The sequence below is a fragment of the Mustela erminea genome, chromosome 13 (genome assembly GCF_009829155.1).
Source record: "Mustela erminea isolate mMusErm1 chromosome 13, mMusErm1.Pri, whole genome shotgun sequence".
Taxonomy (NCBI): domain Eukaryota; kingdom Metazoa; phylum Chordata; class Mammalia; order Carnivora; family Mustelidae; genus Mustela; species Mustela erminea.
The window spans coordinates 76867780-76895203 of record NC_045626.1 but is presented as its reverse complement, the minus strand read 5'-3'; the positions used below and the strand labels follow the sequence as shown (position 1 = coordinate 76895203).

Sequence of the window (27424 nt, the reverse complement as noted above, 5' to 3'; positions counted from 1 at the left end):
CAGCTCCAGAGTGAGGGTCCTAGAAACTCCTGCACTTGATCCAAGTCACTGACTGAACTTCTCCAAATGCTCTTAGCCCTTAAGAGCCGCCCCGGGGCTTGTAAAACACACAAAAATACAATTACTTCTTTGTGTCATACACACCTAGGCAATCTAAAGCAAGAGCTAGCACCTTATATATGAACAGGAAACTCAGGATAGGATGCCTGGACAGGAGCCAGTTTCCCTGAATTGATAACCAGAGCCTAGAAGTCACTTAACCGGGCACTGTTGCCCAAAGGGAGCTGAAATGGGCACAAATGCTTTTAAGGAAAAAAAACCACCTTCCCTGAGGCCTCATGCAAACCCTTCTTTAGAGCCAAATATGCAGTATGCTTGCCAGGGATGGGAACTGGAAGTGGGCCAAAGGGGGCTGGCAGAAGCAATCATGAGTCCGGGCTGGGCCCATCATCCCAACCATGGAACCGCCTGGCCTTGCAGACCCAGCAGCCCCCGCCCAGCCTCTACTGCTGGCTTCATCCTGCCCATGCATCTAAAGCCCTCTTTCCCTAGTGTGGAATAGGCTTTCATCACTACCTCGTCCCGTTAGTGCTGACCCATCTTCTGACCTCAAGCATCATTTCTTCTGAGCAGCTTCCACTGCCCCTCCCAGCTGGTCAAAGGCCCATTACCTGTATCTGCGGGGCCCATGCAGCATTTAGTACAGCTGCATTTACATCTGTGTTATGGATGATCTGAAAAACACCCATCTCCTCTAGCTCACGAGGATGAGTGTAAGGCTGCCTTTCCTCCCCATTATATCCCCAGGTTTTAGGCCCTACTTAGCACATAGTAGATGGTAATAAATCTTTGTTGTGGGAAAATAAAAGAAAACCTCCTTTAGAATGGAGTCAGGAGGGGTGTCAAGGTGGTGCAGTCTGTTAGGCAACTGACTCTTGGTTTTGGTTCAGGTGCTGATCTCAGGGTTGTGAGATGGAACCCCCAGCTAGCTCCACACTGAATGCAAAGTCTGCTAAAGTTTCTCTCTCCCTCTCCTTCACACACCCCCATGCGCTTGTGTGTGTGCACTCTCTCTCAAATAAATAAATAAAACTTAACCAAAAAAAAACCCACAAAAAACAAAAAACAAACATATATACAGGAGGCCAGAACAGGGCACTCCCACACCCTACCACTCTTCATCAACTGCAGACTCAGAGGAAAAGATGAACCTTGCAGACGGAACAGGAAGAAACATATTTTACTGGCCCAGCAGGATGAAGATAGATTTTCTCCTGCCCCAGCAACAGCCCAGCCAATGACAGACCATTACAACTCAGTCACTGAATAGCCACTATCCTACAAACTCCCAGTTACCTCCAACAGACCTTTTGTTTACAACAGCCCTCCTGAAGGCCCCCTTCCCTCTATAAAAGAATGTTCCACTCCTTTGTTCCCCACAGTTGCCTATAGTTTTGTCACGGCTTACGTGTCCCAGACTGCAATTTTCTGCTATTCCTGAATAAATCCACCTTGCAGGCAAAATATCTGACTGTTTTCTTTCTAAGGATAACCACTGAATGACTATGTAAATAAATAAATATTCTCCTCTTAGACAGGGGGCCCTACGCATCCCAGCCTCTGATGCTGGGTCAGAAGCAAGGTCCAGAAACTCACAGTTCTCTTATCTGCGCACGTGCTGGCCAAGAAACCCAGCAGCAGCCCAAAGAGAGTGGGCAGGATCTCACGCAAGGTGCGGGGGGTATTAGAGACCACAATCTTCCAGACATGCAAAGATGCCTGCCGCACAACCAGCTGGGTGTCTGAGCGGCCCATGTACAGCCCTGCCAACACTCGGTTCCGCCGGTCTACGCCCAGGGCAGTGATGATAGCCTGCAGCAGGGGAAAGAAGGGAGAACACGGGGTGGTGAAGCCTCCACAGCACGAGTGCCGGGGCACATGCCTCCCAGCAGCAAGGACGGGAAACCAACTCAAGGCACGCACCTTATTGGACTGCGCAGTTCCAAAGTTATCATCTTCGGAGGCAGTTTCTGTGGTCATCTTCCCAGTGACCCCGGAGATGTGGAACAGGAGATCCCCAAGCAGCTGAACAGAGCTGAACCTGAGGAGGATGCCAAAAACAGAGTCGCAAAGCTGCAAGGGGCGGTCTTGGGGCCCAAGCAAGCACTGGGCACGAAAGACGCTGGAAGGAAGTGTACCCGAGATATTCACGGTGGTTACTGTGGAATGAGTAAAGGTACAGGCGATCTTCATTTCTTCACACTGCCCCCTGTTACCTTGCTCTCAAGTTTCCTATTAATGAACATGCATTATTTTAGTAATGGGAAAAATCAGCATTTTAAAAAAAACCATTTATGAACATTTCTATAAGTAAGGAAGAAGAGGGAGAGTAAAGAGGCATTAACAGGACACCAAGACTGCTAACCATCAGAACTGGACACATAAAGAGAGGCCTAGAAGGACAAAGTTTATTTCTCTTCAAATGATTTCAGGTTTCTTATTTTTAACGACTGCAAAAATCAAAAAACAAAGATTCAAAAAACACAGAAAAACACAAAGAAAGTGAGAGTAAATAATCAGCCCAACTCCCAAGACCAAGGCAGCCTCCCTGATACTCTGGTGACACTCCGCACACACGGCCATCAACAGGCACACAAGCACTCCCACCCGATGTGGGAAGCCGGCCGGCATCATTCCATCAGCACTGGGTGAGGCATTTTCTGTGTCAGCTAATGTAGTCCCCTCACGCCATTTTCTGTAATAGCTGAATAAAACCTCACCACAGGGACAGGCTGGCTTTTTTAAAAATCAATTTCCAATTTTTTAAATGATGACACACACTGCAACAAACATCCTTGACATGTCTTTTTAAGTGCTTGACCAAATTTGTCCTTGGAATCAATGCCCAGAAGTCAAATTTCCATATTAAAAAGCACTCATGTTTAAAATTCTAATATAAACTGAAGGACTACATAAAGCAAACTTTTCAAGAGAATCAGGACAGACACTGCTACGTAAAGGTTAAGAGCATTGAGAGACTTCTTGGCCGCATTCTACTTCTCATTTCTCAGAGTTCCCCAAACTCAAAGCCACTGGGTCTTTCCACCCAAGTTCTCACCTTATTCTCCAGAGATCATCGAAGAGGCCTTGCTCCAGCTGGGGCAGCAGCAGGGCAATGGCTGTCTCGGCATACATGGAGATGACCCGCTGGCCCGCACGCAGGGCAGTGTCACGCACAAACTCGTTCTCATCAGCGAGAGCCTGCGCACAGAGGCTGGGTCACCCAGGAGTGCTGGCCCCAAGGTACCAGACCCAAAGGAAATGGGACCCCCTAAACAACAGGATGAGGATTCTTGCCACCCAGTCCCCGCTGGCAGAGAGCCCTGCCTCCAAAGACAGCACGTGCATCCTCCCCTCCCCCACTCCCTAATGCTACCCTCAGCCTGGTATCTGGTGCTTACTTTGAGGACACAGGGGATGATGGGCCCCACATAAGGAGTGAACTTGTCCCCGAAGGTGATGGGCAGGTAGTTGAACATCATAATATAGCCGTCTCGGACGTGGGGTGCAATGTCCACTTTGCTGGCTGTAGCCACGATTTCTGGCATCAGCTTCTCCAACTTCTCCACCCCCAAGCCAGCCATGACCTCGGCCAACCCTGCAACAAAAGGATAGAATGAACCCCCTGGATCAGAAGGCCCCCAGACAGCATTCCTGGTCTGGTCCCTGGGCCTGCTGGGTCCTCACCTTGCGCAGCCCCTGAGCGATCCACGGAGCTCTGCTCATAGGTCAGTGTCTCCATCAGCCACGGCAGCAAGTCCTCAAAGCACGACTCCCCCATGCCCTTCACCATGGCCCCTAGAGCCTTTGCAGACACTGTTCGCACCTGTCAGGGAACCGAGAGCCAGGATGGGAAGAGTGGCAGGATCTCAAAACTAGGTGCTCATGCGGGAGCAGGGAGAGGACCCTAGGGTCTCCTTTCCTCTCCTGGACAGACGCAAAAGCATCTTACAAGGAATTCTCAGGAACCAATCTTCTGAAGCATGTACTAAAATAATGAGTTCCTGCCCCCTTTCTCCTCCCAGGCTCACCTCAGGTACAGGGTCCAGAAGAGAGGCTTTCAGGCCAGGCGTCACGCTTGGCAGGTAAGGAGCCAAGTCCTGCAACAACACAAAAGGTGACTTGGGTGGAGGCCCAGCTCCTGCTTCCTCCGGACTGGTTCTGCCATGGACCCTGACCTCACCATTCTGCTGACAAGGAGAGCTCAGCAGGGCTGCTCACAGAGCCAACAGGGAAGGGCACCTGGCCAGGAACCCCCATGACTGGCTCCCTGGAGACCGTAGGTGACTGCTGGGAAACCTACAAGGGCCTGGAGGCCCACCCTCAACAGGTCGAAAGAACTGTTCAATGCTAGAGTTCAATGCTCTTCCTCCCCTTGCCCTTGTCCCAGGACCAAGGCCTGTCCAGCCTCTGGAATCTAGGAAATTATTTCTGGTTATTTCCTTTCAGAACAATATCATCATCTTCCCATTCTTCCCTCTAAAAGGTTTATTATGTCTCTTGGGATAGCATTCGGCTTTAAGACACAGTTTTAAATATAGAAAAAGCCTTATGTTCACTGCAACATCATTTAAAATAGCAGAAAACCTTGGACAGTACAAGACCGATAACAGGATTATATAAGTTATGGTATATAAACTTGTTGAAATATGAAAGAACTATTAAACACCAGTTTTGTGAACAGCTCACTGTAACTTAAAAATAAGCTGATGTTCAGAAATATAATTTCATAAATGCAAAAAAAACCATTAGCGATAATTAACTGTTTTAATGTTGGAGGACGGTGGGTAAGATTAGCTGTTCCACCAATTGTCCCATTTCCTAAATTCTCGAGGATCGACATGATTTGCCTGCTCTATCTCTTACGCCCAGAGCTTCAGCAAGCAAAGCATGGCTGTAGGAGACCATGAGCTCGCACATGCAAGCCCCGGGGAGTACGTAAACAAACCAAGTAAATCTCCCAAACAAGGCTAATTTCCTCTAATTTGTAGGCTTACAGAAGCAAATGCTTGTGACAAGAGAACTACAAGCAGTCAAAACAGCAGCCACATTACCAAGACAGGGCAAGGCGGAGCCTTTCCTCCCCTCAGTCTGTGAGGGGGCCCAGGCAGGGCCTCATCAGGGGGCCGAGCTAATAGGAATTTGAACCACTGTGCTCTGCCAGATGCCCGGAAAGCTTAGGTCTCTACCCTCCACCCCAAACTGGTCTTCTTCCCCTAAACATAAGCAGGGATCAAAAGCCCACAGCCATCCTGTGTCTACTGTGCGCAGGACTCTATGCCCTAAACCAGGATCTACTGGTCTGTCCTACACCAGCCTCAGTTGGGCTGCTACCTTCTGGTCTGTCAGGGAGTACATGTTGCCAATAATCTGGGCTGCCATCTTCCGCGTGTCCGTGGAACGGTCCTGGAAGGCTCTCTGAACAATGGGCATGATGAGGGCCAGGGACGGAGCATCAATGAAGTGGACAAACTTGGTATCCAGCAGGGTCTGCAAGCACTTCTGGGTCTTCCTGGAGGGATCCGTCAGGGCATCCAGCAGGACTGGGGCAATGGCTGCGTGTCCAAATAAGAAAAAGGCTAGTTCACATGAGTCTCAGGCATGGTAAAGCCTCTGGGTCCCCTTAGAACTACCAAGGGACACAAGAAAAGGGAGTCCAGGGAGACTCTCCTCGGAGCCCACAAGTCACCGGCTATGGAAACCAGCTGCTTGCGAAGAGCAATCGTTGATCCGCAATGAAGAAGGTGGCAGCCATCACCCCTCTGCACAGCACAGCCTGACCTGGCAGGACAACAGGGGGCGACCTTCCATGGGCACTGAGGGGCAGCCGCAGGGCTGAGCGTCCATGGGAGCACTGCTTGGGCCCTGTCTGCCTCCTTATTGAAGCGATAGCCCAGGGTGGTTTTGCAAAACAACTGCCGTGAGACGCCAAAGGCCACTGAGCCGGTAATGAGGCACACCATGCTCCAAGCAGTTCAGGCCCAACAGAGCAAGCTGTCCGCGTCAGCTCCTTCAGCCCAGCAAGAGGACTGCCAAGAGAAACACCTGGCTTCTCTCTTCCACAAGCCCAGGGAGTTCAGCCACTCGAAAGATCCATGCTGCTCAACAATTTAAAATCGAAACAAAAAGCAAACCAAAAAAAAAAAAAAAAAAAACAACTAATAACCCCAGTAAAAAAAATGGGACAGAAGATTTTGACAGTTCTCCAAAGATGTGCAAATGGCCAATAAGCCCATGAAGACTTTAAACATCGTTAGTCATTAGGGAAATGCAAACCAAAACGACAAGGAGATGCCACTTCACACCCACGGGAGGGGCTGTAACCAAAAAGACAGAAACAGTGTCAGCAGCGGGAACTCTCACACTGCTGCTGAGAATGCCAAATGACCCAGCTACTTTGGCAAACAGTCTAGCAGTGCCTCAGAAAGACAGTTACCATACCATGACCCAGCAATTTCCTTTCCCAGGGATCTAACCAGGACACCTGAACACGCCTACAAAGAAAACCACCTTGTACACAAATGTGCATAGTAGCATTATTCTCAACAACCAGTATGCAGGAACAGCCCAAATGTTCATCAACAGATGACCTGGCAAACAAAATGTAGTCTAGCCATACGATGGATTATTGGGCCATAAAAAGAAACAGAGCACACTGACCCAAGCTACAGTATGAACCTTGAGAGCATGAAGCTAGCCGCAAATGATCCCTCCCCAACAGGCAAGCCCAAAGAAACAGAAGCAGAGTAGTGTCTGTCAAGGCCCAAAGGTAGGAAAGGAAATGAAGAGCGAATGCTAACGGGTGGGGGGGAAATGTCCTGGAACTAGACAGTGATGTTTATGTAATTTTGTGAATATACAAAAAATAGCCCAAAAAATACTTAATTATATAAATTTTTAAGTGATTTTAACATTATGCAAATCAAATCTCAATTAAAAAAAAAAAAAAAAAAGACCCACCCACGCTGGATTCCCAAAAACAAAAGCACCTCCCTTCATCTGATAGAGACTGAGAATGCTCCCAGCCCTAGGAATCCCCAGGGCTGCTAGACACTGTGAAAAACAATAAAACCCAAGGATAACTGCTCTCCCCTTGAAAAACAAAAATACACAAATAAGAAACATTGTTTTCTGAATGAAAAAAAAGTCTTGTAACACTCTGGCTGCACAACACTGAACAAGTACCTATGTTCCACAACAAAGCTTAACATTTAACAAGTGACATGTTGGGTGGCGTGGCTGCTCAGTTTTGTTTCTAGAAATCAACCTCCTGCCATCACTCCATCAAGAACCACACTAAAGAGCACAATCAAGCGGGATAACCGTTCCCTAAGCTTTCCCTCTATCGCATCTTCTGGAATGAGACAGAACAGGAAGTTCCCAAAGAATGTATGACGCTGATGTGGGCCAGAGTGTCATTCAATTCTGTTGACCTTGGGGCTCAGCTTAGAGCACAGGGCTCTCTCAGAGTCAGTCTGCTTCTGACTCAGTTTCCCTCTCTCTGCAGTCAATGAGGACTGCTCAAACCATTGGCAAAACTGACTGCTTCCAAACTACTTCCCGCTAATTATCCTAGAAAAAGTGCTTTCCAGAATTTAGATATTTCAACGTGAATATATCTGTCCTCAGGGGCAAAAGTCTTTGTTCCATGCACGTTCCCCGCAGTGTCCAGGGATGGGAGGAGGAGCCAGGGCCATGGGAGAAGTGTACCCAGGATCTCTGGATTCCTGATGACGGAGCCGATCTGCCTCAGCGCCTGCTGTCCAGCCTTCTGCACTTTGACGTGGGAGTCGGTGAGCACCTCCGTAAGCTTGGGCACGATGTTGGGCAGGCAGGATGACAGCTGCTTGGGAGCACAGTATGCCATTGCCCCGAGCAGCTCCACCGACCCTGCAGACAGCAAACACAGGCCCAGCATGGAGTCACTGAGCACAGGCCAGGGAGCCACTCGTGCCCACTGTCCAGGCAAGGGACAACCAGCCTGCCCCTCTGCAGACTGTGCTAAAGTGGTCCCCAGGAAGAGGATGGGTGTGGGGGGGCTCTAGCAGAGTGAGAACAGTACTCTTGAGGCCTGCTGAGCCATAGCATTCTGGGGGTGATACAAGGTGGTGTAGGGAGAAAGGCAAGACCAGGATGGGGAAGACCTGGTTGAGCCCTGGCAGTGACCCAAGGCCAATTCACTGAATTTCTCTGCCCTAGTTTCTTTATCCATATATGAAGAAACTCGTATCTGTGATTTCTCAAACCGCAGGGTAGAACCTGAAGGACTGAGCGGGACGGAGGTCCTTCAAGGGCACCAGGTCTTGACCCTGCTCAAACCAGAACAGCTCTGCTTGAATCTGTTTTGCATATTAGGATGCCAGAGAATATTTTATTTTTAAAAAAGGGCTTAATGGGAGGGGAAAAAAGTTTTAAAGTCATAGAAGTTGCCATAAACTAACTTTAAAGCTCTGGGGCTTCCTCACTGATGGTTATGACTCCCGCCAGAGGCCTGTTCTTTGCACGAAAACATACAAATGACTGAAGGACTGAGCTGCCTGATGGCTCCGAGGGCCTTGTCTTTGTCTGTGGGCTGGGAAGCACACACACATGGGACAAGATCCCTGGATGGCTCCCTGGGTCCCTGCAAGGGCCTCCTTCAGAAAAGGAGGCTGGGACAGAGACACCGAAGGGAGCAGTCTCACCAGCTTTGGTCCTCCAGGATTCCTCCTCCAGGGCAGCCAGCAAGGAGGGGAGCACCAGCTTCACCCCGTGAGCACTCAGGTTGCTCATCACAGCCTTGGCACAATCATCTGCAGCCTCAAGGGAGGAGAAAAGGCGTTCAGGGGCCTCCTTGTCCAAGCAAGGCCTGATGCTAGTCCGAAAGTTCTTCCTGGCGACCAACACTTACTGGGGGTCTCCTGTGTCAGACCCTGTGCCAGGGCCTACAGACACAGCTGAGGAGAGCTTCTCCTCTCAGAGAGTTGCAAATGCTTTACTGGGAATCAGAGGAGTCCGTCCCAGTACCCAGTGTCAAGGTACAGGCAGGGGGGTTCCAGCAGGGGATCCTTCCACCCCTTCAGCCCCCGGAGCCGAGATGCACGGCCAGGGGTAGCCTCAGCTGGCGGCGAGCCCACGTGCAGCCTCAGGACTTACCTCACGCACATACTGGTTCCCATCCCCAAAGCACAGCAGCAGATGGGGCAGCACGTGAACCACATACGGCTCGAAGAGCTTCCCCAGCATGGTGCAGAGCATCTCGAAGGCAAAGAGGGCTCCTGGAGGAGAAGGCGGGACAGCTGGGAAGACTGTGCCCTGGAGGCGGCCACAGGATCACCTCCCTGGCATCGCCTCAGCCTCTGGAAACACTCAAGGCCATTGTGGGACTACGGTGGCTGCCCCATGAGGGAGCAGCACCCTCTACCTCCCTGACAGCGCAGATATGGCTGAGCAGAAAGGAGGAGAGAACAGGGCAGTGATTGTCACTTCCGGGCACTAACAGCTAGTGAGGCCAATTCTCTCTCAGCTGACAGTCTCTACACTGAGTGAGAAATGAGAATGAGCAGGCCACACCAGCAAGGACAGGATGGGATGCGTTACCCAATCTGCTCCCTCCACCGCACACACATAAACACCCGGCCTTCATCGGGGAAGGAAAGACCCGATTCCTTCCTCCGGCAGCTGTGGGGACCAACTTCCCACCCCAGGTAGCCCCAAGCTCAGACACTCACCCTCTCGCCGGCGGAAGTTCTTCTTGTCCTGGATGGCGTCAGTCAGCGCAGCCATCATCTCCTGCTGCTTTAGCGAGAGGATGCCCAGGCCCTTCACCAGGCCTGCCAGCCCGTAGGCGGCCCCTTTGCGCTCTGCGTACTTGTCTGACTCCAGCAGCTGCTGCATCAGCCTCTGGATCATCCCCCCCGCGTCCTCTTTGATGGCTGGTACGAGAGGTGGCAAGCAGCTGGCCACGGATTCCTGGACCTGCAGGAGAGGCCTGCCTTGTCAGTGCCGTGGCTCACCCACTGCCAGTTCCTGGAGGGTTGCCACAGCCATCCGCAGCACCTCACCGCCAGATGTCCCCCAGCCCCATCCCAGCCACAGCCTGTCAGATAGCACAGAGCATCAGATAAGCGAACAGTGTTACATATCCATGGATGACACAGGCTCTGTCAGGGTGCACACTGCATCTGTGAGGACTGGTCAAGTGAGAGAAGCGCCAGGAAGACCCACTCACATAGAAAGATCTAGAGAGAAGTGCGTTACTGTGCCTTCTTAAAAATGGCCCAAGCAGGGGTGCCTGGGTGGCTCGGTGGGTTAAGCCTCTGCCTTCAGCTCAGGTCATGATCTCATGGTCCTGGGATCGAGGCCTGCATCGGGCTCTCTGCTCAGTGGGGAGCCTGCTTCCCTCCCTTTCTCTCTCTGCCTGCCTCTCTGCCTACTTGTGATCTCTGTCTGTCAAATAAATAAATAAAATGTTTAAAAAGAAAAAAAAATGGCCCAAGTATCTCAGTTTTCTAACCTGTCAGAGGCACAGGGAATTTAGCCTTGCCTTACAGGGCCAGGCCCAAACCGAGTAGCTCTGCCTTCTAGTCACAGCTCAGGAAGCCTAATGAGAAAGTACAGCAACAGCTTTCAAAATTTGATCAGTTGGGGCACCTGGGTGGCTCAGTGGGTTAAGCCGCTGCCTTTGGCTCAGGTCATGATCTCAGGGTCCTGGGATCAAGTCCTGCATCGGGCACTCTGCTCAGCAGGGAGCCTGCTTCCTCCTCTCTCTCTGCCTGCCTCTCCATCTACTTGTGATTTCTGTCAAATAAATAAATAAAATCTTTAAAAAAAAAAAATTTTGATCAGTTTTGTAAACCTGCATTTGACATATTCTAGGTGATCCAAAATGCAAGTCACTTTGGGAGGGGAAAAGGGTGAAGTATGTATGTTTTTCCAAAAAGAAAACAACAATCCTTACACCATGGCTTGGAGACTGCAGTAAACGGAGTGTGTAAGGAATGCAAAGAGGATCAGGGGAAACTCAACAGAGGGAGCCATTTTTTTTTTTTTTTTTTTTTTAAATCTTGACATCCCCAGTGCTGGGCTTATACTAAGTTACAAAAAGACTATTAGTAAATGAGTAGAAAAAATTAAAATATCTAGAAAATCTACTAGAACAAAGTAACTCCCTTTCAAGGTACTCTTCACTACAAACCAGGCCGGCCCGAGAGGATGACTCCTTGAAGAGAAGTAGGGCCCTGATTCCCAGCTTGGCCCTAGCACCCCGCTGCACACCTGCAGGGGGTCCCAAACCCCCAGCTGGCTTGTAGGCCCTTGGCCAGGAGGCGGGTACCTGCTGGGAGGGGGTCGAGAGGGCAGCGATGAGCTTGGCAACAATGGGCTTCACTTTGGGGTCGCTCTTGTCCAGGTGCTTGGCCAGAGAGCCCATGAGGACCACCACACTCTGCCGCACGGCATCATAGCTGGCATCGTTGGGTGCGTTCTTCAGGAACTCCTCGAACACCGGCAGCAGCGAGTTGACGTTCTCCTGGAAAGCCAAGCCCACCTCACGTCAACCCTGCACTCTGCGTCTGGACATGACCATCTTCTGCCCTGAGGACTGAGCCCGAGCCTGGTTTCGGAACCGCCATCTTGACAAGGCAGCCAGCAATGCCAGCGGGTTGCCCAGTTTCCTGGCAGGAATGCAGCAAACTCAAAAGAATTTAACACCCTTTAGGGGTCCTTTTGGCTCAAAAAAAAGAGAAATGAAATTTTCCATGGGTGCCAGAACCCTGCCAGATCTCCTGGCGCTCAGCCTCCCTGTGTCACACGGCTCAGCCCTGCCTCCTGCCCTGGCCCAGCCCTCCCCCCGCCCCCCACACTGGCTGAGACAGCTCACCTTCCCGTGGGCGTTGAGCGTCGCAAGGGCTGCATCTAACATACACTTCCGGACATCTGGGTTTCGGTCGTTGAGAGCATCAGGGACAAAAAACTGGAAGAGGGGCTTCACCTGAGAGCTGTCCAAACACTGGGAGAGCTTGTTCAGGGCCAAAGCCAAGCCACACCTGGGAAAAAGGGGGAGCATGTCAGGGTCAAGGGCTGGTCGGGGGCCTCCTCTGCGGCTGGACTCTATCCCGGCATGCCACAAGGGAAGGGAGCTTGCAGCAGCTCCCTCTGGGGTGCAGAGCACAGCATGGAGCCCACTGCCTGGTGCTTACCCAGCAGCCTACACAATAGTCTCAACAACCCATTTCTCAAATGGAGACCTGCCATCTGCCCAGAGTTTACCTCCTACAGGGTGACCCTGGCCAGGGACCAGCTCTGCCTCTGTTTCCCCACGTGACTGCAATGCCTACCCTTCTACCTCCAGAGCAGGCTACAGGAGGGAAGGGGTAAAAGAATCAAATGTGAAGGTGTTTGGAAGTAAATCTACTCTACAAACGTGATTCTATCCTTTTCAGCTACAGAACAGTAAAAAGGTCCCCAGGGGCCTCTGAGAAAACAGAGGCTGGGAGGAAAGGAGACACCTGCCCCAAAGTCACCCAGCTAGCCCAGGAGGAACCAAGACTTGAACTCAGGTCTTTCCGACTCAGAGGGAGGTCTTTCCCTTTCCCTCCACTGTATCATGACTCCACGCTACCTCCTCTCGGCACCCAGCCCAGCCAACCTGAGGTATCTCGAAAGGTCTGAGTGGAACAAGACTGGGACGGCTGTTATACCTGGCCTCCCACTGATCTGGAGGAGATTCGGAGATGACTCGTCCCAAGGCATCCAGCACTGGGGGTGGCCGCTGCAACAGAGAAGCTGATAAACGCACTGCAGTGACAAAGGCACCCCAAGCAGGGCAAGCCAGCCAGCCAGCTGGGGGGTGGGATATCAGTGACAACCACCTTGGGCCACAGTGAGCTCCAAGACTCCTGCCCGGAGCAAGTCTGAGGCTAAGCAGAGTCCAACCCAGCCTCCCCTGGCCCAGCCCACAGCGGGGTGCACAGGCCACTCACATAGAGCTTCTCCTGGTAGATCTCCATGAGTCTGCCCATAACCTCTGCCGCCTGCCGCTGGTACCGAGCCACAGCTTGGGAGAGGGCTTCGGCCCCAGCCTGCCTCACAGCTGCCTCGTGATAGATGACATCGTCGATTAGCAAGGAGCAGAGGTCTGGCTGCAGATCTAGCCCCATCATCGACCAGAGCCTGTAGCAGACCAAAAGCAGGGACTAGTTGGACAAGGTTCTACAGTACCTGCCCTGCCAAACCCGAGGACCCAGCCCTTCTCTTGCTGTAGGCTGAGTACTCTGGGTCCAGTTTTTTCATAAGGGGAGAGACAAGAGAGTAGGGAGGAAAAAAAAAAAACAAAACCCGAAACAAAACAAAAAAAAGCAAAACACAATCTTCTGGGGGTTCTCACCTCTCAGCCAGCTTCCGGATCTCCTCCTCCTTGTCAAACTTGACCACCCAGAGCCTCCGCAGAAGGTTCAGGCCATTCTTCTCGTCAGTATCAGGCGCTGGCAATACCATGTGGAGTTCCATCAGCCCCTGAGAGGGGGTGGGATGGGACCGAGTAAGGCTTGAGTTTTCGCAAGAGCTTCTAATCTGCCTCTGCACCTCCCTCTAAGGCTGCACGATCCAAGACCTAGCCACCAGCTGCATGCGGGGCTTCAGAGTTAAATCAATTAAATTGAACTCTAGGGGGCACCTGGGTGGCTCAGTGGGTTAAGCCTCTGCCTTCAGCTCAGGTCATGATCCCAGGGTCCTGGGATCGAGCCCTGCATAGGGCTCTCTGCTCGGCGGTGAGCCTGCTTCCTCCTCTCTCTCTGCCTGCCTCTCTGCCTACTTGCAATTTCTCTGTCACATAAATAAATAAAAACCTTTAATAAATAAATAAATAAATAAATAAATAAATAAATTGAACTCTAGGTTCCTCAGTCACACCAGCCACATTTTAAGCGCTGGACAGCCACACACGTTGGCTGGTGGCTCTCACACTGGACAGCACAGATATAAAATGCTCCCATCACTGCACAAAGCACCACTGGACAACACGACCAGTGCTAGGAAGAGCCTCACGTCAGCTCAACTTGTTAGCTGCTCTGGCTCTTCGCACAGCTTTTCCTTTGGGAGATGATGGGCAAATGGGAGTGGAATCCTTTTTAACGTAAAATTTAAAACTTAACTCTCAATGGGCAGGACAAAACTTTAGAGAAGGGACATTCCCTTTGTCTGTCCTGGAGAATTTGCCACACTGCCACTGCTTCCCATATTTTGCCAAGAGCCACTGAAAACTGTCACAGATTGATAACAAGGGGCTCTAGACCGGCATTCAGGAAGCCCTGTCTCAGACTCCAAGGGAATCCTTTAATTTTTGGTCCAAAAGCACTAAGAAAAGCCAACTACAAGGTGATGGGTTGAAAAAGCAAACTTATCTTCTGAATTTTATCTATCTATACAAGTACCAAGAGATCCACCTGGGTGGCTCAGCCAGTTAGCAGCTGACTCTTAATTTCAGCCCAGGTCATGATCTCAGGGTTGTGAGACTGGGCCCCGCATCCCGCTCTATGCTGAGCATGGAGCCTGCTTACGATTCTCTCTCCCCCGTCCCTCTGCCCCCCACCCACTCTCTCACTCTGTTTCTCTAAAATACATACATACATACATACATACATACATATATGCACATACATATGTATATATATGTATATTTATAGATCTATAAATCAGGTGAAGGCTTCTAAAGTAAAGACAAAAAGCCAGTGACACACTGTGACAACTGATTTGTTGTTTCCCTTCCTAGAATGATCCTGACCCGCCCCGTGACTTCTTCTCTTTGTCTCCAGGACACACAGGTGCTGATGAGGTATCTCCCATCATCATTTGATGGGATCATTTAAAAGAATGTCCCTCATGCAGTTCAAACACTTGCACTGAGGGACAAGGAATACCACAGTGGCCCTGCAGGGAGTGGGCACCTACCCGGAGTGCAGTGTCCCGCACGCTGGCACAAGGGGACTGCAAGGCACAGAGCAGCACGTCCACCTCCTCCTGCTCTGCAAAGGCACAGCCATCCTCGCCACTGCTGCTGGCACACAGGGTGGTCAGGGTGTCTGACGCCAGAACCTAAGGAGGATTTTGATTTGCTGGGCTCAGTTCAGCAGACTACTTACTTCTGTGGGTCAGACAGTGGGCCAGGCCATGGGCTGAGGAGCCCAGAGAGGGATCTGAACTGACAATGCCCATCCTGAAGCCCTAGTGGGGACCCCCTTGCTCCAGCCTAGGCCAGTGGCAGGCCCCAGGCAGAACCCCTCACTAGCTGAGAATGTTCAGGCTGGCTCTCTTAAAAGCAACCCTTTAGCCCAAATCCAAATGAAGGCTGAGAAAGAGACCTAGGACTAGACCGCAAGCGCAGGGACCTGAACTCAGGGTCACAAACTGAGCTCTAGCAATAGCCAGCTAAAAACCAGATCACCTGTAGGCGGGGAGAGCCTGTCCCGATCACCCAAGTCAGAAGGCGCAGCATGGCCACTCGAGGCAGCAGCTCCGGGCCATTCTAAGAGAGAACAGCAAGTAAGTCAGGGTGAGGCTCTGGGGAAGGTCTATAACCGGGCCTGGCAGCACAAGCAGCAGCATCCTCTCACTCTCAGGGAAACCCTGTCAGGTTTACCACTAACTCCATGGGAGCCAACCCCCGTCAGCCAACATCCTCTGAGACTCCAAACAGATCATTCTGAAACGTACTTGAGATTCACAGAATGTGAAATGCAAATGACCCCCTAAACAGAGGGATACTTAACTTCATAAAAGTAGGAGAGAAACAGATAAAAAAAGGGGATACCAGTCTTTTACCCATCGTTGGCAAAGTTAATGACAATCTGAAGCTGTGTTGGGTATGGGGGGATGGGAACTCCTGGTGAGGCTATAGGTCAGGACGTGCTGCGTGACCTAGTAACTCCACGCCCGAGAACGTGTCTCATGTGGGTGCACAGGGGGCCAGGGCACACCACAGTGCTGCTCACACAGGGAGAAGTTGGAAACAACCTTAAAATATCTATCGACAGGTAAAGAGTTAAGTGAAACATGGTACCCCCACAGCAGAGAACCCTACACAGCCCGTGAAGCCACTGGCATGGGAGACCAGAGTACATGATCATATGAAAGAAGCAGGGCCATCTGTTTTGGCCTTACTGTGTGGGGCGATTATTTTTTGTTTGTTTGTCTCTGTGTTCTTAGAATTTTTAAACATATGCATGCATTAATCTGTCACACTTTCAGAACATAATCTGTTAAGAAGGAAACCCTTCAGTGAATAAGATCCAATCTCACAATCACAAGCAAGTCAGAGGCAGAGTGATCAGCGTAATCTTCTGACTTAGGAAAAAAACTTCACACAATAAATTGCTACAAAATCCTTCCATTTCTCCAGGTCAGAAACTCTCAGAAGCCCTGTAAGCTTCTTTGAGGCCGTGAGTGCTGCACTACAGAGCACACTTGGCCGCTGCTACACATTCATGCGCACACTCTGTGACCCCACCAGCACTGCTGATGGGCCAGCACGGAGAGCCCCTGCCTCCCTGACCCCCCTCAAACCAAGGGTAGAGCTGAGCAACCCTGCCAACCTCGTCCACACGTCCAGGGGGGTTGCTGGGAGAGGCCCTCAGCTGGGCATGGACGGTGAGGATCTGAAGAATCTGGGCCATGCGCTCCTCTTCCTCTTCGCTGTGGTGGGGCATCTCAGTCAGCACCATCTTCAGAAACGGGAAGACTAAGGAGAAGGCTGGTGCAGACAGGGGCGCAGCATCTGTGACAGCAAAAAGCGGACACAATCTTGCAGACATCTATAGAGCTGCTGCCTCAGTTTCCATCCTCAAAGTGTGTGGAGCGGGGGTCAAGGACGATGGAGGCCCTTTCTGACGCCCAGAAGCACGAATAGGATGACAGCTGGTAGCCCAATTCTGAATCCTGCTCCAACTCCAAACACTGCCCAGTTCCAGGAAGAGAGAGTTAAAACACACAAGCAGCTTACAGTAACGGGAAGCAAACTCCCAATGGAGGTCACAGAGACTCACAGAATACCAGGACTCAGAAATTCTCCATCTGGTCCAACCCCCCACTTTTCAGAGGAGGAAACAAAGGCCAGGAACAGAAGTGACTTGCCCAAGGCTACAGCCTCAGGAAGCCCTGGGTGGGGGGCACTGAGGCTCAAGCGCCTGCCGCACCTGCTGCACCTGCTGCACCAGCACATACGGCCCAGGGCCCACTGCCCTTCCCTGCCCTGTTCCTTACCTGGCTCACCCTTGCCCACTCTGCTGGTGATGGTGTGGCTGTGCAGCAGGGTCACCGCCCTCTTCACTGCCACGGACAGCTCTTCCTGGCACCATGACTTATCCAGGGCACACTCTGGCTTCAGCAGGCGTAGAGTCACGTGGCTCACCAAAGTGCCTGTGTCCAAGAGAAGGAACCCAAAGAGGATGACCAATACTGAGACATGGGATCTGCCCCAGGCACAAACCAGGGGCCCCAGGCACAGATGCCTCATGCTCTTACTTAAAAGTATTCAATGCTGCTATGCCAAAATGTCCTCAATCTAATTTCTCATTTCATCTTCGCGACAGCACTGGTCGGGGGAAGAATGCAGGTAGGCAGGCAGGAGCTGTCCTTCTGACACTAAGTCACACGTGAGCTACCCGGGGTTGTTCAGCCAAGGGTAAAGCTCTGAAGCTCCCACATAATAAGCCCAGCCAGCCAATAAGTTTCAGCAGGCTCCAAAGGTGCCAATTTTCCACTCAGAACAGTTCCCAGATTCTAGCCTCACCCACAGGAACATCCCCTGTAAGCTAGGAAGTCTGTTTAACCCCCAACAGTGAAGTTACCATAATGTCCAGCCACCCTACCTGGTCTTCGTAACTCCATAGCTAACAAAAAGCTAAGGGTCACAGAGACCCCTTATCAGGGACATGGGGCTGCTCAGGAGCTCTGGGCTGCACGTCCTGACCACATGGCACCAAACCAACCCCATTACCACTGAATTTCTGACTTCTTAGTTTTAAAACTGCTACAGAAAGATCACACTGATCAGTGGCTAAAAGTTCGTACTCAAGAGTGAAGGCACAGCAGACATAATGGGAGAGAGGAGGCGGCTCTATGTCCGCACTGAGGATATGCAGCTTGGGCTTCCAAGGCTGCTTCCATATGGAAACAGAAGTCGGAGGCCCAGACCACCATACACCTCCCCATAAGCGCCCGGAAGCAACCCCGCCCCCCTCCCAACCTGCTCTGGGCCATGCCCGCAGCCAGCAAACAAGAACTAACCCAAAGCCTTGAGCCTCGGGGGCATGACGCAGGCAGCCAAGGACAGGAAAGGATTCTTGATCCTGGGAGCGGCCAGGGGAGATTTCAGCAAGGGCAGGAAAGAGTCGACCAAAACAGGGATATACTGGGTCAGGCCAGAGGGGTTCTTGGCCAGGATGGTGTCCAGCAGGCCCAGCGCCGCCTCCAGTTCACCGTCCAGCTGCAAGCAAAGTTGGCCCAGGAGGCAGGTCAGCAGGGCCTGCTCCAGACAGCGAGGAGCGGGTTTGGCCTGTGGGGACAACAGCCACTCACCTCCTGCAGCCGTCTCCGGATCTGCGCTTCCTTGTCCAGCTGGGCCTGCAGCATCTCCTTCTGCTTACTTGTCAGCTGTACCTCCTCTTTTATGCCTTTCTTCTTCTTTATCTCCTAAAATCAACGAGCAAATCGATTCCATTTCCAGGAAATGCACCTCCCTCCCCGCCACAGAGCAGGGAGAGACCAGTCCCACAGTAAGCACCATGCCAGCTCTAGTCTGTGACCTGGGCCCCCAAACCCACCATGTGGCCTCCCCAGCCTCCCACAGAGTCCACAGCCACCTGGTTTCCAGAGGATGGAGACAGCAGTGGAGAAGTAATTTCTTACTGGATTCTCTATTGACAAAGGCAAGAAGAGCCTTTTATATGTTAGAAAAACAAAAGTCCCTCAGTGTGCTGGAAAGGGTATTCTAATCATGCGGCTTCAGAATCTAAACCTTTGCCTCCCTCCTACAGACGCTCTCCCCCAGTATAAACTGCAGCCTGGAAAAGGCCAAGAAATCATTCATTCATTCAACAAGCATTTACTGAGCACCTCCATTGGTAGGGGAACCCGGGACTGGTGGAAGGGTCAGAAGAGTGTGCACAGGCCTCAGGATGACCCCAGGGAACAGTATACATGAAGTCAGGAAAGTCACCAGGCTGAGGCCACCAGGCTTAGCAGCCACCCCACATGTGACTCTTCCAGCACTCACCTCCTTGAGCTCCAGCTCGATGATCTGCTCCTTGAAGGAATAAGCTTTGTTCTCTCGCTTCATGTTAGCTTTCTTTATGCTGTCCTGCTGCGCACTGAAACATCAAAGCGGGTGATCAGCCAGCTTCAAAACAGCCAATAGGTCCTCCAGCCTCCCGCCAGTCGTGAAATCCCAGCTAGCCTTGAAGCTGCATGCCCCAGCAGTGTGCGAGCTACATGACACTGGGATACTCCTGTATCCCAGGCCTAAGCACGTGCCTGGAACAGAGCAGTACTTGTCCAACGAATGGATAAGCAATTTCATTTATTCCTTGAAACATTCACTCCTTAACCCTATAAAAGAGGCCTCTCCCTCTTACAGGTAACAAAATCAAGGCATGAGGCAACTGAGCCTGCGAGTGGGTACTCACCTCTGGATAATGGATTTGTCATACAGCTCCCCAGCAGGGGTCTGCATGATGGCAAACTCCTCCCGCGTCACCTGGCGCAGCGCAGGGTTCTGCACAGAGGCAGTGATGGTGCTGATGAGCTGCGGAAGGACCTGGTCCGGGGACAGGATGGACAGGGAGCCCATGGCATTCATGGAAGACTGTCAGACAAACACAAAGACGGTCAAGGTGTGCCAAGGCTGGCACTGCAGAGGGGTCCTACCATGCCTAAATGTCCCCGGCTCTTTTTCTTGACCATGCCTCCTCTTCTCTCTGAGCACTGCCCACCACAGTAGACAGCCGCAGTGTGAGCCTGCCTTCTCGGCAAGCATTTCCCACTTGGTCTGGTACCAGTGGGTACCAGGTCGAGCTACTCCTACCTCTTCCGGAGGTGGGCATGTGACCTAGCTCAAAAAGACAGGGCCAGGACACCCAGGGCAGTGAGACCCCATGCCAGTGGAAATGACTGGAAAACACAAACTTTCCACTGGAGCTGATGGGGGATGAGCTGTACATCTGGAAGTGTATCAACTGCCCCTCTAGGAGAGAAGGGGAGACTGCTGGAGAATGAAGCCGCACCTCACGGACAGCAGAGATGAGAGTCAGACGGGAGAGACAGAGAGATGGAGAGCAAGAGAGCTGCCACCTACAGTGTCCTCAAGGTAACAACTAAGTCCCCGTACCGAGCATCACAGTGACCAGCCATACCGTGACTCAGAAGCAGGAGGATCCCTCTCATGCTTAAACCACTTTGCATTTTCTGTCACTTGCAACCCATGGGGTCCAAGGCCGCACTTCACCACACCTGCATCTATTTCACTGAAGCATCTGTGACCTGGAGCCAGAATTAGTCCACATGCCAATCACCTGGTTCAGGGGACTCTGCGTGGTGATCCTAGGGATGATCTGATCCAGGTGCCTGGTGATGAAGGCTTCCAGGTCAATCTTCATCCTGGCAAGAAGCGTCGGCCAGAGTCCAGCCTGCACTGCCACTGTAGGAAAGGGGAACAATTTGAGGCCTTCTGCCCGCCTGCCCTTATCCTGCCCCTCCTGTAACCGCCCCCAGCACAGACCTAAGGATGGGTGGTGTGAGATGATCAGCATCTCCTGGGCCAGCTGTTCGGTGTTGGTGATGTCACCCTCCAGACCTGGCACCCCAGAGATCACACAAAGAGCCTCCTGCAGGACCCTCGGGGGGACGTACGCCTTGCCTGCCTCAGTCACCTCACCAGCGTCCGTCACCAGAGCCTCCAAGGGTAGCACCTATAAGGGAACAACTCATGAGCCCCCACTGCTCTGAGCCCTGGGCCAGCCTGGCACATAAGAGACAAAAGCAGCAGGGACACAGCAGCCTTTCACACATGTCGCTCTCTGGAGCTCCTGCTAGAGTGAAGACTGATGCCCAGCTCCCAAAACAGGACCTGCAGGCTGGGAGATGTGCCTGGAAGGAGGAAGCACAAGTGACTTTGTAACTAAGATGCCCATGGTGGGAAAGGCAGCCACAGAAACTGGGCCAGGAGACCTAGGCAGAGACCACAAGTCTGTCACTGGCCCATATCCCTCAAGGAGGATTAGCGGGGGAGGCAGGGAGGGAAAGAGGGCACAGAGAGCACTAAGAAGGGACCAGGTCTTTGGGGTCACTTCTGCCAACCACTGGCTGGAGACCCATGGCCAAGTCAGTTCAGCTCCAGAGCCCTGGACAACTCATATAAAGGGTATTTAGCCTGTCTACCTTTTAATAGCAGTATGAAAAAAAGCAAAAGAGAGAATGGGTAGCAAATGCTCTAAAAATTATAAAGTGCTTTAAAAACAGAGTGTTTCTCCATTACTCAAGAATAAAACTACATGTCATGATACATGAGAAGAAAGAAAAGCATCTCTGAAAAGAATTACGAATTACAAGAAACAAAGGTGTTATCAGAGCTCAAGAGCAGGGCAGAAGATTCTGGCGATACATAGTATCTGAGTGAGAAAAGCCCAGGAAGAGACCAGCCAAACTCCCTCGGCATAACCCGGAGGGCTGAGCACATCAGCAAGCCCCAGTTCTGACCCCCGATGCCCTCACCTTGTGGGAACTGAGGACAGCCTTCAGCTCCTCCAGGAGCCCGAATGCCAGCTTAAAGCCCCCAAGAGAGGACAGCAGCTTCCGGACCGTGTGCTGGGCCTGCCGGCGCACGCGCCAGGTGCGGCTCAGGAGCACTGCCACCAGCGCCCGGTGGTACTGCCTGCGAGCACAGGGACATGGCACCGTGGTGAGGGCGGGTGCGGAGCTCTCCGCAGCCAGCCCCCCGACAGTGCACGCACCACCGATTCTCAAGCTCCCGCCACAGTTTGCCTCCCCCCTTGACCCAATGGGGAAAGGTAAACAAGCTTCACTTACTGAACTTTGTTGCCTGTGAGTCTCTGCGGGTGGTCAAGGAAAAGCCTCTCTGTCAGATACAACACGGTACACAGGGCTGGGAGGGGAGACAAACAGAAGTGTTTTTAAAATACAGAACACATGGGGGTGCCTGGGTGGCTCAGTGGGTTAAGCCTCTGCCTTCGGCTCAGGTCATGATCTCAGGGTCCTGGGATCGAGCCCCGCATTGGGCTCTCTGCTCAGTAGGGAGCCTGCTTCCCCTCTCTCTGCCTGCCTCCCTGCCTACATGTAATGTCTGTCTGTCAAATAAATAAATGAAATCTTTAAAAAAAAAAAAAAAGAAGGGAATCTTTAAAATACAGAACACATGCACAGTGCCTGGGTGGCTCAGTCTGTTAAGCATCTGGCTCTTGGTTTTGGCTCAACTCATGATCTCAGGGTCATCAGATCGAGCCCTGTGTTGGGCTCTGCACTTAGCAGGGAGTCTGCCTGAGATTCTCTCTCTCAATCTCCCTTTGCTCCTCCCCACCATGCACACGTGTGCGTGCTCTCTCCAATAATAAAATCTTCAAAAAGATATATAGAACACATCCAGAAAGAACTGGAAAGCCTGGAAAATGAACACTAAAATGTAAATGTGACTATCATTTATCAATGTGAAAGTACAGCTCATCTGAAGTCCTGTTTTTGCTGACAATGCACACATGTATTTTAAACTAATGAAAAATATATGCTTTATTCTACTTCATTAAAAATTACTGTGCAGGGCACCTGGGTGGCTCAGTGAGTTAAGCTTCTGCATTCAGCTCAGGTCATTATCTCAGAGTCCTGGGATCGAGGCCCGCATCGGGCTCTCTGCTCGGCAGGGAGCCTGCTTCCTCCTCTCTCTCTCTCTGCCTGACTCTCTGCCTACTTGTGATCTCTCTCTGTCAAATAAATAAATAAAATCTGAAAAAAAAATTTCTGTGCAGTTCTAAAAAAAAATAAACAGATGAAGACATAGGCATACTGGAGTAGAATGACTGCCAAGTCTATACAGCACAATGCATACAGCAGACATGCTATCATTTGTGTAAAAAAGGTGAAGAACCAATCTAGAAAGGTATCTCCTGGTATAAACATAAAATACCAAGGATACAGAGAAGCTAATACAACTGGTTGTATTTTATCTCTAGCCAGAGATCAAAGCAGGGGTATGACTATTAAATAGGCCCTCTTGGATCTTTTATTTTTGAATTACGTGATTGTATTTCCTATATAAGAACTGACTTTTTTTTTTTTTTTAACATCAAGAAGTGACTAACAGTTTTAGCTCATTAATAGGATGTTGTGATTTATGAGTCAAAAGACTTTTCAAATCACCGATTAGCAGCAGACACCCCTAAGGCAACCTAGAATTTTAAACATACACTTAAAGATCAACTGTTCCTTTTCTCCCGGGAGAGAAACCAGTAGTTTTGTGTCTCCTGGTGGGGGAGTACAGCGAGCCACACTCCACCAGAGCTTCTCAGCTGTCTTGTAATACAAGAAAACCTCCAAGACAGCACCAATTACCCAATCAGCTATAATTACACCTAATATCACAGCCCCGCAACCATTAGTGCTCTGTCTCCACAAATCAACCCACTCCCCCATTCCTCAGCCTTCCATGGCCCACAGAGGTGCATTCATTCCCACAGCAGCCAACGGCACTGCGGCTGACCCCAGCATGGTGACTGAGGTTTTTGCCTGTCAAGACAACAAGCAGTCAGGGACGGGTCCTCTCTGAAGACCCACCAAAGACACTGAGGCCCAACCTCAAGTTTAAGTAAGTTCAACTAGGTAACTCACCATCCTCTGAAGCCATAAGCAGGAATTTCTCAGAAGTGAAAATCTGCTTCTTTTCATCTACAATCAGCTGCCAGAAACCACTCAGTTTGGCCTCTGCAAGAAACCAAAGGTCACTCCACGACATAGCTCAGTCTGTCTGCCGTGGCTGGGCCCCTCCTGCCTGACTGAAGCTGCTGGGGCTGTTCTGCACTGACAGACCCTCTTCTACAGCAGGGCTGGGTCACTCCTAGTCTCACTGTCTCTCCCTCCATGTTCTGAGAACCAACCAGCCCTTTCGGTATTACCGCCTCTGTGAAAACGTTCAGTGGTTCTCTGCTGCCTACAGGAGCGCAGGCAAGCATTTTCCACCTGGAATTCCCACCTACTCCAGGTGCCAGGCTGAACTACTTGACATTCACACACGGTGCCTCCCCTGACTCAGGCTGGTCTGAACTCACACTGGGCTGTTGAAATCCTTCCAGTTGGTGAAATCTTTCCTAACCTTCAGGGCCCTAGTCCAAATGCTCCCTCCTTCATGAACCTTTCCTGATAGCCAAACACCTCAACTAAAAGGAATCCCTCCTTCAAAACTGCCTGAAAGCCACATTTTTGTCAACTACAGATGTCTTTTTTCATCTCCCCTCTCCCACTACAGTGAAGCAGCTGAAAATGTGTGGAAGCATGGTCACGTTCATCTCTACCTCCCTGCCAAGGCACCCAATGAAGTATGAGAAGAGCTGAACTCCACTTCTAACCACAAGATTAAGTTCACGTACATCTGCAGGCAGAGTGGGACTAAAGCAAGCATGGAATACAGAGAAAGCACTTTAGGCTGCCCCGATCTGGAATCTTTTCCAAGGGTTGTTCAGTATGTAATATGGCATTTACACAGTATGCTACCTGGTGTTTTTGGTCAATTACACACTGACTATTTCTGGACATGGTAAACTGTCCAGGGAAGGGAACTCAGTGGCTAGAAGACTGGCTGTGGGGGAGCTTTTCAAGTCACACTCTAGAAATGTATAACCAATTAAAAAATACCCCACTATACTAAACCCAGGTCAGTCTGGGCATTATATACAAACCCCCATCCCAGAGCACTAGAACAAGAGGGCAAAGGAGAGTGACAGGAGTCCCCTGACTATACTCCCACATGCCACTGTGACTCTAAGACTCATCCTTGCAGATGACAAGGAGCCCTGTGGCTGACCCACTGTGGTAGTGACCAAGCTGGTCCTGTGAAATCCTCAACATCAAGTCACTCCTCCCTGGATGAGGCCTCATCTGCTACCATGGGGAATTAGTGTAGACCCTTACCAGCCTGCGAGTCAGCCACAGAAAGCTTTGAGAGCAGCAAGGCTGCAGCGACCCCTTCGGTGACTGTGGGGACCTGAGTGCTTTGGGAGGCTGCCTTCTCCACCGTCTGGATGAGCAAAGGCAGCAAGTCCAGGGCCTGCAATAGTGTATCACCTGTGGAGAGAGGATCAGCACCTTATAACACACTCCGTCAAGCATAACAAGATTACTCGTGAAGAACACTATCCAACTAAAATGCTACAGTCACCTTGTCAGACACTGTGAGGTAGGGGAACTAGGACCAAACTCTACAATCATAATGTTACAGACAGCAGGATCCTCATAAATCCAATACTCTAGCTATTCATTTGCTTGGTAAGGAAAACAGACCAAGAGAGATTAAGTAAGATGCCCCCGGACACTGAGCTGATTCGGGGAGCCAGGGCCACTGCAAACCCACCAATTTCTTTCTGGGGCTCTTCCCCGATATCATACAAGCTCCCAACTCAATTCCAAAACCAGAACCAATATGCTGACCTATGAATTAAACCCATTAAATAAATAAAGTGGAAATCTGTTAAAATTATAGCTAAATCATTGTTTTCTTAACTACTAAACATTTCATTTGGAGGACATCATGGATTTGAATTAAAAAAAAAAAATGTTTAAAGGTTTATTTTCTATTATGTATTTTAAAAGCACCAAGTAGAAACAGCTCAAGCTGAAGAAACGTTTAAACCAAGTCTCTGCTATCTAGAACTCAATCTAAAATCAAGACTGAGGGGCGCCTGGGTGGCTCAGTGGGTTAAGCCGCTGCCTTCGGCTCAGGTCATGATCTCAGGGTCCTGGGATCGAGTCCCACATCGGGCTGTCAGCTCAGCAGGGAGCCTGCTTCCTTCTCTCACTCTCTCTCTGCCTGCCTCTCTGCCTACTTGTGATCTGTCTGTCAAATAAATAAATAAAATCTTAAAAAAAAAAAAAAATAAATAAAATAAAATCAAGACTGAGGGATGCCTGTGTGGCTTAGTCAGTTAAGTGTCTGCCTTAAGCTCAGGTCATGATCCCAGGGTCCTGGGACTGAGTCCCACATCAGGCTCCCTAGTCAATGGGGAGTCTGCTTCTCCCTCTACCTGCCGCTCCCACTCCTTGTACTCTCTCTCTCTGACAAATAAAATCTTTTTAAAATAATAAATAAATAAATAAATAAAATCAAGATTGACTGGGGCGCCTAGGTGGCTCAGTGGGTTGGGGCCTCTGCCTTCGGCTGGGGTCGTGATCCCAGGGTCCTGGGATTGAGCCCCACATTGGGCTCTCTGTTCAGTGGGGAGCCTGCTTCCCTTCCTTTCTCTCTGCCTGCCTCTCTGCCTACTTGTGATCTCTGTCAAATAAATAAATAAAATCTTTAAAAAAGAAAAAAATCAAGACTGATCAATGCAGCAGAACTGCAAACTGACAGAGGAGTACGGGCACTCCTCCATGCAATCAGAGAAGGGACACCCTTCCATGCAATCAGCAACTCTGGAATCTCCTAGATGTTTCTTTAAACACAGTTCATCGGGGGCACCTGGGTGGCTTAGTTGTTAAGTGTCTGCCTTCAGCTCAGGTCATGATCCCAAGGTCTTGGGATCGAGTCCCGCATCGGGCTCCCTGCTCGGTGGGAAGCCTGCTTCTCCTTCTCCCACTCCCCTTGTTTGTGTTCCCCTCTCACAGTGTTTCTCTCAGTCAAATAAATAAATAAAATCTTTTTAAAAATAAATAAATAAATAAATAGAAATTTCACACAGTTCATCAGAACTGTACACTTTTTTTAAAGGAAATACCAGCCTATCTCGGAGGTGGTCATTTTTACCGTGGAGATCTAGTTCCTATGCAGACTGGAACATTTCCTCTAGCTTTACTTAGGAAAGAGATGGATACCCACGCCTAAGATTTGTCAGCACCACAGAAAAGGCAGTGATTGGTTTTTAGTAAGTCCAACAAAACGTTTCTATGAAGCTGGAGTTTTTGAATCAGGCCTCTCACAATCACTTCCGCATGACTTCAGATAATACACTGACAGGTTCTAGACCCAGGCCCTCTCTGAATAAAGCTTCATAACTTGGAGATCTGATAAAGGGGAAAAGCCAAAATCTGTTGTGAAGACTGGGCACTAATTCGAGGCTTTGTGGATGACTAAGACCGATGCTCCCAGAGGCTTAAAAAGAAGTGATGCCGAGTAAGCTGG

At 50.6% G+C, this 27424-nt stretch overlaps 1 protein-coding gene across 1 annotated transcript in view; it reads right to left on the bottom strand.

The window, feature by feature from the left end:
- GCN1 (GCN1 activator of EIF2AK4) overlaps positions 1–27424 on the bottom strand; it is a 59016-nt gene that overhangs the window by 13230 nt on the left and 18362 nt on the right. Inside the window, exons 15-44 of the mRNA XM_032309066.1 lie at positions 25222–25374; positions 23926–24018; positions 22117–22192; positions 21802–21961; positions 20810–20999; positions 20604–20728; positions 19719–19897; positions 19310–19403; positions 18613–18726; positions 18322–18520; positions 17296–17451; positions 16629–16810; positions 15482–15562; positions 14989–15132; positions 13427–13554; positions 13023–13212; positions 12741–12811; positions 11921–12086; positions 11375–11569; positions 9771–10017; positions 9196–9317; positions 8745–8859; positions 7771–7950; positions 5395–5615; positions 4092–4160; positions 3748–3886; positions 3462–3658; positions 3119–3261; positions 1984–2101; positions 1657–1872 (exon numbers count right to left, since the gene is read on the bottom strand). Coding sequence (XP_032164957.1) covers positions 1657–1872; positions 1984–2101; positions 3119–3261; positions 3462–3658; positions 3748–3886; positions 4092–4160; positions 5395–5615; positions 7771–7950; positions 8745–8859; positions 9196–9317; positions 9771–10017; positions 11375–11569; positions 11921–12086; positions 12741–12811; positions 13023–13212; positions 13427–13554; positions 14989–15132; positions 15482–15562; positions 16629–16810; positions 17296–17451; positions 18322–18520; positions 18613–18726; positions 19310–19403; positions 19719–19897; positions 20604–20728; positions 20810–20999; positions 21802–21961; positions 22117–22192; positions 23926–24018; positions 25222–25374 — 4463 coding nt within the window. The remainder of the gene's footprint in view (positions 1–1656; positions 1873–1983; positions 2102–3118; positions 3262–3461; positions 3659–3747; positions 3887–4091; positions 4161–5394; positions 5616–7770; positions 7951–8744; positions 8860–9195; positions 9318–9770; positions 10018–11374; positions 11570–11920; positions 12087–12740; positions 12812–13022; positions 13213–13426; positions 13555–14988; positions 15133–15481; positions 15563–16628; positions 16811–17295; positions 17452–18321; positions 18521–18612; positions 18727–19309; positions 19404–19718; positions 19898–20603; positions 20729–20809; positions 21000–21801; positions 21962–22116; positions 22193–23925; positions 24019–25221; positions 25375–27424) is intronic.